The sequence below is a fragment of the Rosa chinensis genome, chromosome 7 (genome assembly GCF_002994745.2).
Source record: "Rosa chinensis cultivar Old Blush chromosome 7, RchiOBHm-V2, whole genome shotgun sequence".
Taxonomy (NCBI): Eukaryota; Viridiplantae; Streptophyta; class Magnoliopsida; order Rosales; family Rosaceae; genus Rosa; species Rosa chinensis.
The window spans coordinates 54609101-54625208 of NC_037094.1; the positions used below are offsets into that span (position 1 = coordinate 54609101).

The 16108-nt window shown below is 38.4% G+C and overlaps 1 protein-coding gene across 2 annotated transcripts; it reads left to right on the plus strand.

Annotated features, from left to right (window-relative positions):
- The first annotated feature begins 8775 nt into the window (after positions 1–8775).
- Positions 8776–12035, plus strand: LOC112178920 (peroxisomal membrane protein 13). 2 transcript variants are annotated; one of them, XM_024317191.2, is made up of 5 exons: positions 8776–8935; positions 9892–10128; positions 10249–10601; positions 10894–10986; positions 11469–12035. In XM_024317191.2, the coding sequence occupies exons 1-5, from the start codon at positions 8911–8913 to the stop codon at positions 11688–11690; spliced, it is 930 nt and encodes a 309-aa protein (XP_024172959.1). In that variant the 5' UTR covers positions 8776–8910; the 3' UTR covers positions 11691–12035. The 2 variants fall into 2 exon arrangements, with proteins under 2 accessions (XP_024172959.1, XP_024172960.1); XM_024317192.2 differs by having other exon boundaries at positions 10258–10601.
- The last annotated feature ends 4073 nt before the right edge of the window (positions 12036–16108 follow it).

Sequence of the window (16108 nt, forward strand, 5' to 3'; positions counted from 1 at the left end):
CTGTGCCATCTGGGTTGTGTTTGATCTTATAAACCCACTTGCAACCTATTGGTTTCTTGTCAGGGGGAAGAGACACCAAACTCCATGTCTTATTTTCTTGAAGAGCTTGAATCTCTTTGTCCATAGCTTCTCTCCATCGTGGCTCAAGGACAGCCTGAGAGAAAGATCTAGGTTCCTTTTCGAGTGTAATGTTAACAGTGAAAGCTTTATGTGTAGGAGAGAGTCTATCATAGGATAAAACATGAGCAATAGAATGAGGGGTACCTGGAGGAGATGATGGTGCAGTACGTGAAGGAAGGGCTGCCTCAATATGAAAGCCTTGCAATGTGGTCGGAGTTCTGATTGGCCGGGATGATCTTCGTGGTTGTGGCAATGAAGAATGAGGTATTGCATCTTGGGATACGGATAAGTCTGGTGGTGACGTATTTGGAGAAGGAGATGGTGCAATATTTGAATCTGAGTGATTTGTGGGATTGATATCAGCGAAAGTTGTGGGATTAGAATCAAGATTTGATTCCGAGTGATTTGTGGGATTGATATCAGCAGAAGTTGTGGGATTAGAATCAAGATTTGATTCCAAGGGATTTGAGAAGATTTGATCGTCATCAATGTGAGGTGAGGTAGATAAAGAAGGAAAGATTTGAGGAGGTGTCCGAGAATTGACAGGGGGCGAAGATGTGGAGAGTTTGGATTGATAAGGAAACTCGATTTCAAAGAAGATGACATCTCGTGAGACTAACATTTTCTTATCTTTCAGGCTATAGACTTTATATCCCTTTTGACCATGAGGGTAACCAAGGAAGATACACTTAATAGAGCGTGGATCAAACTTGCTAGGCCGGAGTGGATGAGTAGACACAAAGCAACGACAACCAAAAACACGCAAATGAGAGTAGTTTGGTGATTTGTGAAATAACGTTTCAAAAGTTGTTTTACCTTGCAAAAGTGGTGTATGTGTCCTATTTATTAGATAGACAGCAGTGAGTATGGCATCCCCCAAAATGGTTTAGGTAAGTTTGATTGAAAGAGAAGTGCATGGGCAACGTTCAACAAGTGCCTGTGTTTGCGCTCAACGACGCCATTCTGTTGGGGCGTGTTGATGCAACTGGTCTGATGTAAAATACCCTTGGAAGAGTAAAATTCTGGACCATTGTCACTCCTAACAATTTTTACTCTTTTGCCAAATTGATTCTCAACTAAGTTGACAAAGTGAATGAATAGGGCTTGTGTTTCTGACTTGTGATGCATGAGTACGTGATCATCAACTATAGTTAAGAAATATTGTGCTCCAGAAAGAGATGGCACGTGGTAGCCACCCCATATGTCCGCATGAATCAAATCAAAACAAGAATTACTAGAAGAAACACTTAATGGAAAAGGTCTTCTAGTTTGTTTAGCTAAAGGGCAAATGGAACAATGACTTGCATTGCAAGATTTATTTTGCAAAAAAGGAAATAATAAAGACACTCTGCTAGATGGATGTCCGAGCCTTTGATGCCATAGGTCATGTGTTTTGGTGTTCACCACATTGCACGTTCCTTTCTTTGGCAGATGGAGACAGTAGAGTCCCTCACTTTCAGTTCCCGTCCCAATCATCCTCCCCGATTGAAGGTCCTGTATGAAACAAACTTGTTTAAGAAATATGGTGATATAAAAGGAATCAAATGCAAGTTTGCTGATGGAGATGAGATTTAGGTAAAACAATGGGACACATAGAACATTGTGAAGGACAAAGTGTGAAGAAAATGACACTGTCCCAATGTGAGAAACATGTAATGTGATACCATTGGGCAACTTCACTGTACGATTGTGCACAGGTTGAAAAGATGTGAGGAAATCTGAATTACAAACTATGTGGTCACTAGCCCCACTGTCTAGGATCCATGTTACATCTTTTTTATCTTGTGAGAGGGCAAATGCTTTTCCTGAGAGCTCTTATATTTAGGAACGTTACCAACAAGATTTGTTGAAGGCTGTTTGGTTGAATTCAACTTCTCTAGTAGCTGGTGGCTATCATTGGCATTCTCCCGTGGTTCTGAGGTCTTGGAAGAGCTCTGGTCTTTCTTGTGTTCAATGACCTATTGTTCTTCGTCACCAGCCATGAGGTATTTTGTTTGTGTAGATTTCTAGGTTCTCAAGAGCGATTGCTCTGATACCATAAAGAGATTTGATAGTGTGAATAATATGTGATATCTTCTATTCATTCAGAATGGTTTACAACGTTTTATATAACAAGGATGCTAATTCTATCCATAATTATAGGACTAACTATATTAATACAAATCTCTTAATTAACGTGTGATGATACAGAAGATCCCAATAACGAAGACTCCAAATCATATGGGACTCCTTTCCTCAATAAGTTCCAACAAGGTTTTCAAAACAATAAGAAATCTCTTTCACCACTCTTAGAGCGATCTTCAGCACCTTCTTAAGAAAAAATGGTTTAGTAACATCATGGGAAACCCTAACCCTAATCTCCCTCTTACTATTGAAAAGTTTCTCATCTAGTTTTAGAGGCTTGCCTGAAACATTAGCAATATTGAAGATTGTTTGCTTAACTTCAAAAGCAAGAAGGATTTCATGATTCGGATCCAATAAAAGACACTACACCAAAAAGGAGGCATACAAGTTGAGTGGCGCGTACGTCAACAAAACGAAACAAAATGAAGAGATAAGCTTATTGGGTTCATGGCCGCAAATGGTGGATGATAGCCTTCGCTGGTGGTGCAATGATGGTGGTTCGATAGTAGAGGCGGTTCGATGGGAAGGGCGGTATAATGGTAGTGATTGTGTATGGACTTCTCTGACTAGAGGAAAAGGCTGCAGCAACAGGCCTTGCTGCCTGGGTGTTTTACTAGGCTATAATTGAGCTCTTGTTAGGCCTTTTGCTCTTGTTACTAGGCTGGTTTCTAATCACAATAAGATGATCAATATTGACATTTCTAACAAAGTTTGCAATTTTTGGGATGATCATGGGGCGGAACACTGAGCTTCTATCTAATTATCTACCTCAGCATAACATTGAGAAAATTCTAACTATTCCTTTTGATTTTGATGGGTGTGGAGAGGACATCCAAATTTGAGCTCATTCTTCCTATGGTATGATTTTAAGTCTACCTACAACATTTTTTTTTTTTTACCTCTTATTGTCAGATAAGAGGTAAAAAAATGGAGAAATAAAGTTGTTTTTGACCCTAATGTTCACATGCCATGAAACCCTAGTTAAATTATTGGATTAATTTCAGTTTACCCCCCTGAGGTTTGGGGGTGTCATCATTTCACCCCCTCTACTTTCAATTTTGAATTTTTACCCCCTAAACTTTTCAATTTCAATCAACCGTGTCCAATTTCTCTTATTCCGTCCAAAGTCAACGTTAACTTTGACTTTTGAGGGGTAAAATGGTCTTTTTAAGATAAAAAATATATAAAAAAATAAAAAATATTTTTTTTTTTTTTTTTTTTTTTTTTCTGTTTCTTCTTTTTTTTCCTTCTTTTTTTTTTTCTATTTCTTCATTTTTTTTTTGTCTTCAACCTATACACCAAAAGTTATAATAGGTTTATAAAAACAAAAAAATATTCTAGGTGGTTGAAAGCCGATTGCTGGTCTACGATATTTGTGATATATCTCCGATAAAGTGAAGAATTTTAGGATATATCCCCAATAAAGTGAAGAAATATCTGTAAAAAATCATTTTACACTTTATCTAGAAATAAATATCTGTAAAAAAATAATTTTACACACTCGCTGGTCTACGATATTTGTGATATATCTCTGATAAAGTGAAGAATTTTAGGATTCCCTAATAAAGTGAAGAAATATCTGTAAAAAATTATTTTACACTTTATCTGTAAATAAATATCAGTATATTCCCAATAAAGTGAAGAAATATCTGTGTAAAATCATTTTTGGTCTACGATATTTGTGATATATCTCCAATAAAGTGAAAAAATTTAGGATATATCCCCAATAAAGTGAACCAATATCTGTAAAAATGATTTTACAATTTATCTGTAAATATCTGTATATCCCCAATAAAGTGAAGAAATATCTGTGTAAAATCATTTTTTACAGATATTTATTTACAGATAGTGTAAAATTATTTTTTACAGATATTTCTTCACTTTATCAAAGATATATCACAAATATCGTAGACCAGCGAGTGTGTAAAATCATTTTTTACAGATATTTATTTCTAGATAAAGTGTAAAATTATTTTTTACAGATATTTCTTCACTTTATTAGGGATATATCCTAAAATTCTTCACTTTATCGGAGATATATCACAAATATCGTAGACCAGCAAGCGGCTTTCAACCACCTAGAGTATTTTTTTTGTTTTTATAAACCTATTATAACTTTTGGTGTATAGGTTGAAGACAAAAAAAAAATGAAGAAATAGAAAAGAAAAAAAAAAAAAAACGAAGAAACAGAAGAAAAAAAAACAGAAATTTTTTTTATTTTTTTATTTTTTTATATATTTTTTTATCTTGAAAAGACCATTTTACCCCTCAAAAGTCAAAGTTAACGTTGACTTTGGACGGAATAGGAGAAATTGGACACGGTTGATTGAAATTGGAAAGTTTAGGGGGTAAAAATTCAAAATTAAAAGTAGAGGGGTGAAATGATGACACCCCCAAACCTTAGGGGGGTAAACTGAAATTAATCCTAAATTATTTCTATTGCTATGAAAGAATGGATTCTATAGAATGACATGTAGGTTATAAAAACGTTGGATAAGACTTATTATTTTACCATGCTAAAATATATGGCAAATTCCTTCTTATGTAGTTAAACTGAATGTTGATGGTATAAGAACTATTGGTGGCAAAATTGGAGTTGGTGGATTTATTAGAGATTCTAGTGGAGATTAGATTAAGGGTTTTCAAGTCAATTTTGGTATTGGAGAGGTTTTTGACGCTGAAGTGTGGAGCCTTTATTATGGTCTGAAAGTGTCTAGCGATTGTATTATTAATTGCATAGAAATTGAATCTTATTAAGCCATTCATCGTCTTAGTTCCATCATCTCAAATTGCAAATTAAGTGCTTATGAAAAGATTCAGATATGTGAAGTAGAAGCACATATATAGAAAATTCAACATGGTTGTGTTTGACCTTCCTCCTGTCCATGCTAGTCAAGCTTTCTCGGATGATCTGGGGGAGGTGCGTTATGCTGGAAGAACTACTGCTAAGCCCTCTAATAGGTGACTTATCTGTTAAACAGCGACAAGCGTGGCCCGTGGCCCACCATTGTACCGATACTGTCCCAACTTAACCACCCGTTAGGTGTTGGGTTTTAATCACAAAAGGCCTCGGTACAATTGGGTGAGATCCACCCACTTATAAGTTATATTTTATTTATCACTTTTCCAATATGGGATCTTTCCTCTCCAACACGCCCCCTCACGTGCAACCTAGCTCTAGGTATGCACGTGGAATTAATTGACAAACCCGATTTCACATTGGAACTCGGGTCACAAGTCCCACATTAGAGACTTGACCAATCACATAACAATCCAAGGCCCACATCGGACACTTGGCAATAATCCAATCGGAAACTTCCGATGGCCAATTTAATGAACTCAAACTAGGTCCATGATTGGAGAGGAGATTGGTGAATCAATTAATGAATGAACCCATATCCGGGTCCATGATGACGACGTATTGAAGAGCGACCCGCTCTGATACCATGTTATCATGGACCCGGATATGGGTTCATTCATTAATTGATTCACCAATCTCTTCTCCAATCATGGACCTAGTTTGGGTTCATTAAATTTGCCATCGGAAGTTTCCGATTGGATTATTGCCAAGTGTCCGATGTGGGCCTTGGATTGTTATGTGATTGGTCAAGTCTCTAATGTGGGACTTGTGACCCGAGTTCCAATGTGAAATCGGGTTTGTCAATTAATTCCACGTGCATACCTAGAGCTAGGTTGCACGTGAGGGGGCGTGTTGGAGAGGAAAGATCCCATATTGGAAAAGTGATAAATAAAATATAACTTATAAGTGGGTGGATCTCACCCAATTGTACTGAGGCCTTTTGTGATTAAAACCCAACACCTAACGGGTGGTTAAGTTGGGACAGTATCGGTACAATGGTGGGCCACGGGCCACGCTTGTCGCTGTTTAACATTATCCGTGGTAGCAACAGGGACCAATTCATCTATTTATATAGGTGACTTAAACCTCAAGAAGCTTTCTATCAAAGCAGTTCATATTGGATTAGGTCTCCTAATTAGATCCTTAATGTAACACTTCATTGTAATCTTCCTTGCAGACTAAGAATTGGATTACTATACTTAATGAATTGATACACTGTTTCATTAAGCTACAAGTATTGGTTTATAGTTTGTGTCCATGTACGTTGAACTAGTTTTGACATTAAGCTAATTATCAATTTGCTTTATGTTAATGTGTCAAACAAGTATACCGTGTAGAAAAATATGTCCACTCAAGTACACCGTGTATAAAAATATGTTCACTACCAAACAAGTATACCTAGAAAAATATACCAAACAAGTATACCGTGTACAAAAATATGTCCACTACCAAACAAGACCGCGAACACCTTCTTTACCTTGGAGCTACTGCACGGTGATCAAAGATGATTACTTGCTATATAAGATGTCCATTTGTTTAGAATCTCCACACTTGAAACGTCTATCAGCCTCCACTCCTAGAACCTCCATCTTTCTTGTTGTGTTCTTTTCAGTTTCTGTTTTCCTTCCTATTGTCCGCTTCTTGCCTTTGTTTTCTCTTTCGGTCGTTTTCAATGGTATCAAGCTCTAAAACAGCCTATGAAGCATCATCAGCTCCTCAGTGGAAGTATGATGTGTTTTTGAGTTTCAGGGGTCCTAACACTCGCAGGAGTATCACATCTGAAATATACGATCGACTGGACAGGAGAGGAATTAAAACATTCCTGGATGATCAAGATCTCGAGGTAGGGGATGCTATTTCTCCCAGTCTCCTAACAGCAATTGAAGAATCAAGGTTTGCAATGTGTGACAAGTCCATAATGATTCTAACAGAAAAGGCTACAGCAACAGTGTTTTAGCCTTACTGCTTGGGTTGGTTACTAGGCTGTAATTGAGCTTTTGTTTGGCGTTTTGCTCTTGTTACTAGGCTGGTTTCTAATCACAATAAGATGATCAATATTGACATTTCCAACAAAGTTTGCAATTTTTGGGACAATCATGGGGTGGAACACTGAGCTTCTATCTAATTATCTACCTCAGCATATCATTGAGAAAATTCTAAATGTTCCTTTTGATTTTGATGGGTGTGGATAGGACATCCAAATTTGAGCTCATTCTTCCAATGGTATGATTTTAAGTCAGCTTACAACATTTTTTTTGTTTTACCTCTTATTGTCAGATAATTCACCTTGACAAGTCATATGAAAGTTATAAGTTCTTCCCAAGCCTCAAACTTAACTGGATCTTTAGTCATGGAAAACTACTTACAAATCTTTCAGAGAATGAGAAGACAATTTACCGGTGATGATTGTTGCCCTATATATCATTAAGAAAGAGAAACGTTAGCCCATCTTTTTAGAGATTGTGCATATGTTCATCATATCTAGCAATCTTTCACTCTTCCTATTGTAGTTATTAATTCTTTTGAGATGCAATGGAATGCCTAGCTGCAAGCTCATTTACATTGTTATACTCCAACTGTTTTGAGAATTAAATGGTGTAATCTTTTCATCTTCGTATGTTTTTTTTTTTTTTTTTTGAGAATAATCTTCGTATGTTAATTATATGAAAATGGAGAAATAAAGTTGTTTTTGACCCTAATTTTCACATATGCCATGAAACCCTGGTTAAATTATTCCTACTGCTGTGAAGGAATGGATTCAATAGAATGACGTGTAGGTTATAAAAACGTTGGATAAGTCTTACTATTTTACCATGCTAGCTTGTGTAGTTAAACTGAACGTAGATGGTACAAGAACTACTAGCGGCAAAATTGGAGTTGGTGGATTTATTAGAGATTCTAGTGGAGATTAGATTAAGGGTTTCCAAGTCAATTTTGGTATTGTAGAGGTTTTTGATGCTGAAGTGTTAGGCCTTTATTATGGTATGAAAGTGTCTAGTATTGTATTATTAACTACATAGAAATTGAATCTTATTCAGCCCTTTTGGTGAAGCTAATTCTGGACACCAGTACTTCTCTTCATCGTCTTAGTTCCATCATCTCAAATTGCAAAGCACTTATGAAACGATTCAGATATGTGAAGTAGAAGCACATAAATAGAAAATTCAACATTGTTGTGTTTGACCTTCCTCCTGTCCATGCTAGTCAAGCTTTCTCGGATGATCTGGGAGAGGTGCGTTATGCTGGAAGAACAACTGCTAAGCCCTCTAATAGGTTGAATAGATAGTGTCTTTTATTATTATTATTATTTTTTTTATAGTGTCTTTTTTTTTTGTCATTTTAAGAATTTGCTCTCCAAGAAGGATCTTCCCAACTCCCTCCAGAGGGTTAGCCGGAAGACTAATCTCTCTTCGCGAAATGGGCTGCTGGCTACTGAAATTTTACCAAGTTGAGTTTTAAATCGGATGGGGGGTTCACACCGTGCATTAGTCCCGACAATTGGATAGTTGGAAGATAATGTCTTTTCTAGTCCTCGTAGCAAAAAAAAGTTAAAAAAAAAAAATATATAACCTCATTTATAAGTGGGACTCCAAAGCCGCCACAGGACCGCTGACTCCCCAACAAATCCACATTGAAATTGGGTCCTTCTAGGCACCAACACAAACCGACAACTGCACCGTTCACAACAACAAAAATAATTGAAATAATAAAAACTAATTAAAAACGAGTGAGAATGAGGAAAGTCTCTCTTGAAAACTAGGAACCGCCTCATCCTCTCTATCTCATGTCCTGTCTCTGCAATTCTCATGGACTCCAAGCCCCAACCTTCAGGTTCCTCAATAATCCCTTCTTCTTTACCATGCAATTTTCCATTGAATTCTACCCTATCGATTCTGGATTACACCAAAAGTTTCATTTTTTTTTCTTCTGTTTTATTCTGTCTGATTTCTTGGATTGTTGTTCGCTTGGGTAGTTGTTCTGTGGTTTCGGTAGACTTTAGGGTTTTCAATTGCGGATTGCTGAAATGAGTACCCTTTTCAAGTAATTGAGGATTGGATTCAAAAAGGCTGAATTTTTGTTCTGGTTGAAATTTGGGTTCAATTGGCTTCTGATTTAGGTTTTTATTGAGCATGGAATCACAGAGATGCTTTTATGGTTTGGGCAATTCAATGGGTTTGTTAATTTACAGAAGACTTGCACTTATGCTATGCTTTTGATTGGTAGTTTAACTCTGTTCATGAATTGATGATGGTTTTTGCTTAACGAAAGCCAATTCCTGTTGCTTGAATCCAAGTTACACTTTAATTTTAGCTAGTATTTGTTTTCTGTTGATGTATGCTTGCTGCAAATTGTGTGGTAATTGAAAAGGTCAGAGGTTCCCACCCATCCCAGTTTCAAATTCTCTTTCTGCCACTGGTCTTTGTGAATAGGAGTGTGAATGTTTTGATGTTGTTACTAGTTTAGACACCCCGAAATCCCAAACGTGCCTGGCGAACTGTGGCTCGGAACTGGGGACTTGGGAAAAATAACTAGGTCAGTACTAAGGGGGTGGGAAGTGGGAACCTGAATCTTGATAAAAATACATGGGAGGTTCATTTTTTATGAGAACTAGGGTAACCTTCTTTTATTTGTTTGTGGCATTTATGAATTTTTGCAAATTTTAAATAGTTAGGATGATTTTTGAATTTGTTTGTTTTCTCAATATTTGTTGGGCTGGTCAAGTGTCATTAAGATGATGTGGTCTGGTTTGGGTGCTTTTGATTGAATTATGTTGATGCCTGCTGCAGCTAATGGTCCTCCCCCAAAGCCGTGGGAAAGAGCAGGCTCCTCATCTGGTCCTGCACCTTTTAAACCCTCATCAGCTGGTAGCACAAGTGATGTAGTGGAGGCTTCAGGAACTGCTAGACCTGGAGAAATAGTATCAAGTGCTGATAAAAGTGCCCCTAATAACAGAAATACTCTTGGTAGGCCTGTTCCCTCTAGGCCTTGGGAGCAGAACTATGGAAGTAGCAACACTTATGGAGGTTTGTGAACGTGCTCTTTTCTCTCTCCCCCCTCATTTGTGGACTTCCATTTTTCTTATTGTTTCCACAGTACTGTTTTTATATATTTGTTTCCCTAATAAAGGGTCTTACTACAAACAGTAAACTCAGGTTATGGCTCTGGAATGTCTGGAATGACCGGAATGTCTGGAACATATGGTTCATATGGTGGAACTGGAGGATTATATGGTGGAACTGGAGGGATGTATGGTGGAGGTATGTATGGCAACAGCATGTATAGGGGAGGGTATGGTGGGCTTTATGGTGGGTCTTCTGGGATGTATGGAGCTGGGTCTTCTGGGATGTACGGAGGTGGAATGTACAATAGTGGTATGGGAGGCCCAATGGGTGGTTATGGAATGGGCATGGGTGGTCCTTATGGAGGTCAAGATCCAAATGATCCATACGGTGCTCCTCCATCTGCGCCAGGGTTTTGGGTTTCAGCACTCCATGTGGTAAGTGTTCCCTAATTTGGCCTGTTTGTAATTTCTATCGGAGGGGTGAAGAATGAATGGTACCTAATGTATTAAAGTTGAGGTATTGTAGAATGCAAAGCTTCCTAAATGACCAAAAGTCTGTGTGCTGTTGATTGAGTAAGAAGAGGATGCATTCTTAATAAGTTTGTTTCCTACCAGTTGCAAATAAAGTTTCTGTTAGAGTTAACTTTTTGGGTTTTCTGTTACCCAAAAACAAAAGTAGTTGATGATGCTTTCCATACAGATTCACTCAATTTTCCCTTTCTTGCAGCTGCAAGGTGTGGTCAGCTTTTTCGGTCGGATTGCAATTCTGATAGACCAAAACACCCAGGCATTCCATTTGTTCATGACCGCTCTACTTCAGGTTTTTATCTGTCATTGTATCTTTTCATTTGTCTGAGTGTAAAATCAACACTTTGTGATTGTTTCAGGAAAACTGTCTGGTAAATGCTTGCGGCAACAGGTTAAAATGATTTTTTAGGGCTGTAAATTGTTTTTGAAAGTTTCAAATGTTATCTTTCCTTTCTTTGTGATTTAAAAAAAAAAAAAATTAGGGCTAAAATTAAAAAATTAAAAAAGAAGCTAAATTTGATTTAGTGATTGTCATCTTCCTTTCTTTGTTGATAAAATGGCAATGCAAATTTAGGACCTTTATAAGCTTCTTTCCCTTGCAAAAGAATAGTTTCAAAAAACTGGATATTAAATTTTATGTGGGGATCAATTTGGGAGGTTTTCCATATTCTTATTTTTTTGTTGACATGGAACATTGCCATAGCTCTTCAAGTATTTGAAAGATCTCAGAAAGTGCTGAAATGGTGCTAACTGTTTGATAATACTGTGCTGCAGCTTTTTGATCGCTCTGGTCTATTGTACGGAGAGCTAGCTAGGTTTGTATTGAGGATATTGGGAGTCAGAACAAAACCCAAGATGGGCCCTCCAGCAGGTCCCAATGGGATTCCGTTCCCTGGGCCTGGCGGTCCCCATGAGAACCGAAATTACATTGAGGGATCGAAGGCCGCTCCTAGTGGTTCCTGGGATAATGTTTGGGGAAATGATACCAGTAAATGATGAGGCAACACAAATTATTGTCATTTGATTGGCATGTGAATCTTTGCTTCCATTCAGGGAAACAAAAGAAAGAAGGAAATGTCACCTGACTCCTCATTTTTAGTGAAAATCAGTGCGGATATGTTCATAGGAGTCGAGTAATCTCCGCAACTCATACCAAAGTCGGTTTGTGGGTTATTAGATGGACAAGGAAGAAAATAATGTATGGTAGAGCTTTGTATCATGGATTTGAAAAAGAAATTAAAGTCTGAAAAAATTGGTATGTATTTGATTATAAATTTACCAGCCTGATTCTGCGTCTCATGCGTATATACCAGATTACTGCAATAAATATTTATTTACTCACATTTGAGCTACACTAATATCCAATTAAGTTATTTTTGTTCAAATAAATCAAGAATATGTGTGTGTATGGCCTAAACTCGAGGTTACTTGACTTAGTTGTAATAGGGTTTAGAATTAAAAATATTCTTGGAGATATTCATAGATAATCCAATTAATTGTACGATTATCTTTCCTTGTACAACTCTAATTCTATGTCTTGTAATCTTCTATATAAAGATGCCCCTATTATCAATGAAAGCACGACTCAATTCTCTCCCAATTTCAGTTTTCCTTAAACACGTTATCAGCACGACGTCCTAAGCCTAAAACCTAATAGCCAAAACCCTAAATCCGAACAAAAAACTTTGAAAATCTTTTAGCCCCCGCCTCACACCTTGAAGACCTCCACCCCAGAAGTCCAGAACCGGCGGCAAAACAACCAGAATTGGCCGGAAACATACCGAACCGGCCACCGGAATCTCCAAACCATCCGCAGCAAATATACCACCAGTTCACCAACTTCCAGACCTCCAATTGCTACCAAATTTTACCAGTAGTAGCAACTTAATCCCAGAATCTGGGAAGTGGAAAAATTTCCCTGGAACCGGCCTAAAAGTACGTGAACCAGTCACCTAAGCATCTGCATCCTTGAACCGGCAGAAGAAGAAGAAAAAGAAAAAAAATCAGGAGAAGCCCAGAAGAAGTCAAAGCCCAAAGGTCAACGGCCCAAAAAGAGTCAAAACCCACTACCACAGGCCGACTGACATCAGATCTGTCACGTCATCAGCCACGTTAGTGCGACACGTTAGCCTGCAACGTCAGCATCGGTCAACCCCAGTCAAAGACTTTCCGGCTACTTTTTCCAAACACTTTTTCCGGCGAAATTTTCCTACGACCTATTTCAAGATATTTTTTTACTCGGGGACTTTTTTTACTAAAAGTTCCCCTTTTTTGAGTTTTTATTCAATTTCTCTTTTTTTTCTCGGGGACTCACAAACTCTCTTCTTCTATCCCCCTTTCTTCATCATAGGGGAAACCTAATTAAGCCGAACTGTGGGAGTTTGTGCTCACTCCAAGCTTGGAGCTTGTTGAGATCTTCAAACTTAGAGTTTGTATAGAATTTATGATCGACCAGTTACGTCATTGTTTCGATCTAATCCAATACCTCTTGGAAATTCCTAATTTTTTGGAAGCGACTACGCTTAGAAATTTTACATGTTTTCGTGGTACATTTTTCCGCTCCGAAACTAACCATTTTTCTTGTTCTCCTTCAGGATGAGTAAGCTGAACAAATTGGACTTTACTCCATTGGGAACAACTGGCTTTAGATATCACAGGTGGGTTCGTGATGTTCGCCAGCATCTCAAGGCCGATGGAATCCTGGATTCGATTCTTGAGCCTAGCCAGGATGAGCTAATTGTTAAGCAAGCTCAAGATTTGGAAGCAAATAGAGCAGCCTTAGAGGCAAATAAGGCGAAAGTCATCATCCTAATGACTCTTCATATGGATGATTCGCTCCAGTACGAGTGTATGAATGAAGAAGACCCTAGAAGGCTATGGGTCTCACTCGAAGAAAGATTTGGCAGCATCCGTGATTCCCTGCTTCCTGACCTAGAAGTGAGATGGCATAGCCTCCGCTTATGTGATTTCAAGTCAGTTCTTGACTACAACTCGGAAGCACTTCACATTAAACCCTTAATGGAATTCTGTGATAAAGAGATCACATATGCGATGTTGATTGAGAAGACTCTCTCTACCTTCCCAGTCTCTACATTTATGGTTGTTAAGAACTATCGAATCAACGTTACTGCAGGACGGATCACAAGGTTTGAGCTTATTGGAGCTATGAATGTCGCTGAAAAGCATGACAACATCCTTGTGAAGAACTATAATTCGAGATCCGTGGAAACAGAGCATATTCCGGAGTCCAATTATAGTCGCGCACCTAAAAGAAGGCACCAAGAGCGAAACCCTAATCTTAGGGATACTTCTGGATGTTCTGGTCCATATAATCGCTCTACTTGGGAAAGTAACCGCCAAAATAGGTGAACATGGAACCGAGGAGGTCAACGTGCAAAGAGAGAGGGAGGCAATGCCTCTGGCTATGTTGGTGGTGCCACCAACACTAAGAGCCATCTAAATGACACTTTCAAAGCGCCTCAATCAATGGTGTCTGAGCAAAGAGATGTATGTTCTCGATGTGGAGTATTCGGTCATTGGGCACACATTTGTAGAGCTCGTGAAGAAATTGTCACCGCCTACAAAGCATATTGTAAAGCAAGAGAAGCTCACTATGTGGAACAAGAAGATCAAGAAGATGATCTAGAGTGAAGGGTTGAAGACTACAAATCTGGCTAGGATCAATGGATCGCCGATTCTGTTTAAGTCTTTATTTTTCCAAGAGATGTAATAGGCAACTGCCATATACTTTGTAGTAAATGTCATTGGTTCAGTTTTTCTTCACAGAGGCTCATCCAAAATGAGTATGATGTCTAGGAAGGTTTTGAGATAAGTGGTACTTAAGCGAGTTTTGCTCCACCGACATCTCTCTACTCACCTGGTCATATATATTTTGGAGTTACCAAAAGAAGGAAGTCAAACGACTACCTTTGTTTTGCATTAGCTACCATTTGGATTAGATTCTCCTAATGGTTAAGAGACAATGATGTACTCCGTTAGCTTATGAATAAAATTTCGAGTTCTTTTCATTATGACTCCATTTTGATTCTGAGCATATTACTTTGTAACTACGATGGCTAGGCCATCAGTACTAATTCAAGGACATGGAATAGCCCGAGTTCCACTTGCCAAATGGCACCTTGATTACTCTTACAGAAACTCTCTACGCTTTTAGGGCAAATTGTACCCTATGAATAGCCAACGGATTCCATGCAAAAAATCATGTAGAGAACGGAAATGAGTTCATTTGCAATATCTCTTACGATTGCGAACAAATGCGCAGCTTAGAGAAGTTTATGTGTCTCTCTAGTGGACTTTATATCACTATTCGATCTATTAATTCAATAAAAGTTATGAGAGAAGATTTCTTGGATTTAGACACATATTGGCTTTGCCACGACAGGATAGGTCATCCTAGTCATGATATGATGATCCGTCTACAAAAGACTTCACATGGACATCCTTTCTCTCGAGCGAAACGAAGCATGAATCAAAAGTTGATTCCTCGACTAAGTGTGACCGTCCACCACCAGCCTAGGGATGGCACAGTCCCTATCCATGACGCCAGTGATGGCGCCCCAAATGATGCTACAATCACCAACTTTGCTTCAAATAGCGTTTCAGACGCTCTGGCTCAACCACAATCCTCATTGGTTGCTTCTAAACCCTATCGCTCAATTTACAAAGCTTATTCCCTTGAGAAATTAGGATTGAGACCGTCCTATGCAAAGGAAATAAACACACTCATTCTATTCTTACATAGAATCCGTGGGGATTCTGTGGACTAGTTCAACACTTCAACCAACTTGTGGATGTTTAAATATCTCATGATGTTGGTTGACAAGCAAACACGCTGGTCACGTGTTGTGCCATTGTCCACTTGTAATGTTGCTTATACTACACTCCTAGCACATATCATATGACAACGGGTTCACTCCCCGGATCATCCTATTCAATCAATTAGATTTGACAATGCTAGAGAGTTTACATCGAAAACTTTCGATGGTTATTGTACATCACTGGGACTGATGTTGGACATCATATTCTCACGTACACACCCAATTGGTCTCGCAGAAATGACTACAATGGTAGTTCGGACTTTGGTAATGCACATCAATCTCCTTATATCCGCTTAGGGTGATGCAATATCGCATGCAGCTATGCTAATTCGTCTACGACCCACCGCCACTCAATCTACCTCTGCGTTACAGCTAGTGACTAGGTACAAGTATCGTACATACGCATATTTGAGTGAGCCATTTATGTGCCAATTGTGCCTCCACAGCGTACTATGATGGGTCCTTACAAACAAATGAGCAACTATGTTGGATTTGAGATTCCAACAATCGTCCGCCATTTAATGCCCTTGCTAGGCGAGCTCCTTACCGCTAGATTTGAGGGTTTGTCACTTTGAT

What these genes read in the sequence shown, in the direction of transcription:
- LOC112178920 (XM_024317191.2), top strand. Translation starts at nt 8,911, where the DNA reads ATGGACTCCAAGCCCCAACCTTCAG. An exon ending in GGGTTTCAGCACTCCATGTG is followed by an intron (nt 10,602 to 10,893) that starts GTAAGTGTTCCC and finishes CCTTTCTTGCAG; the next exon opens with CTGCAAGGTGTGGTCAGCTT. An exon ending in TCATGACCGCTCTACTTCAG is followed by an intron (nt 10,987 to 11,468) that starts GTTTTTATCTGT and finishes ACTGTGCTGCAG; the next exon opens with CTTTTTGATCGCTCTGGTCT.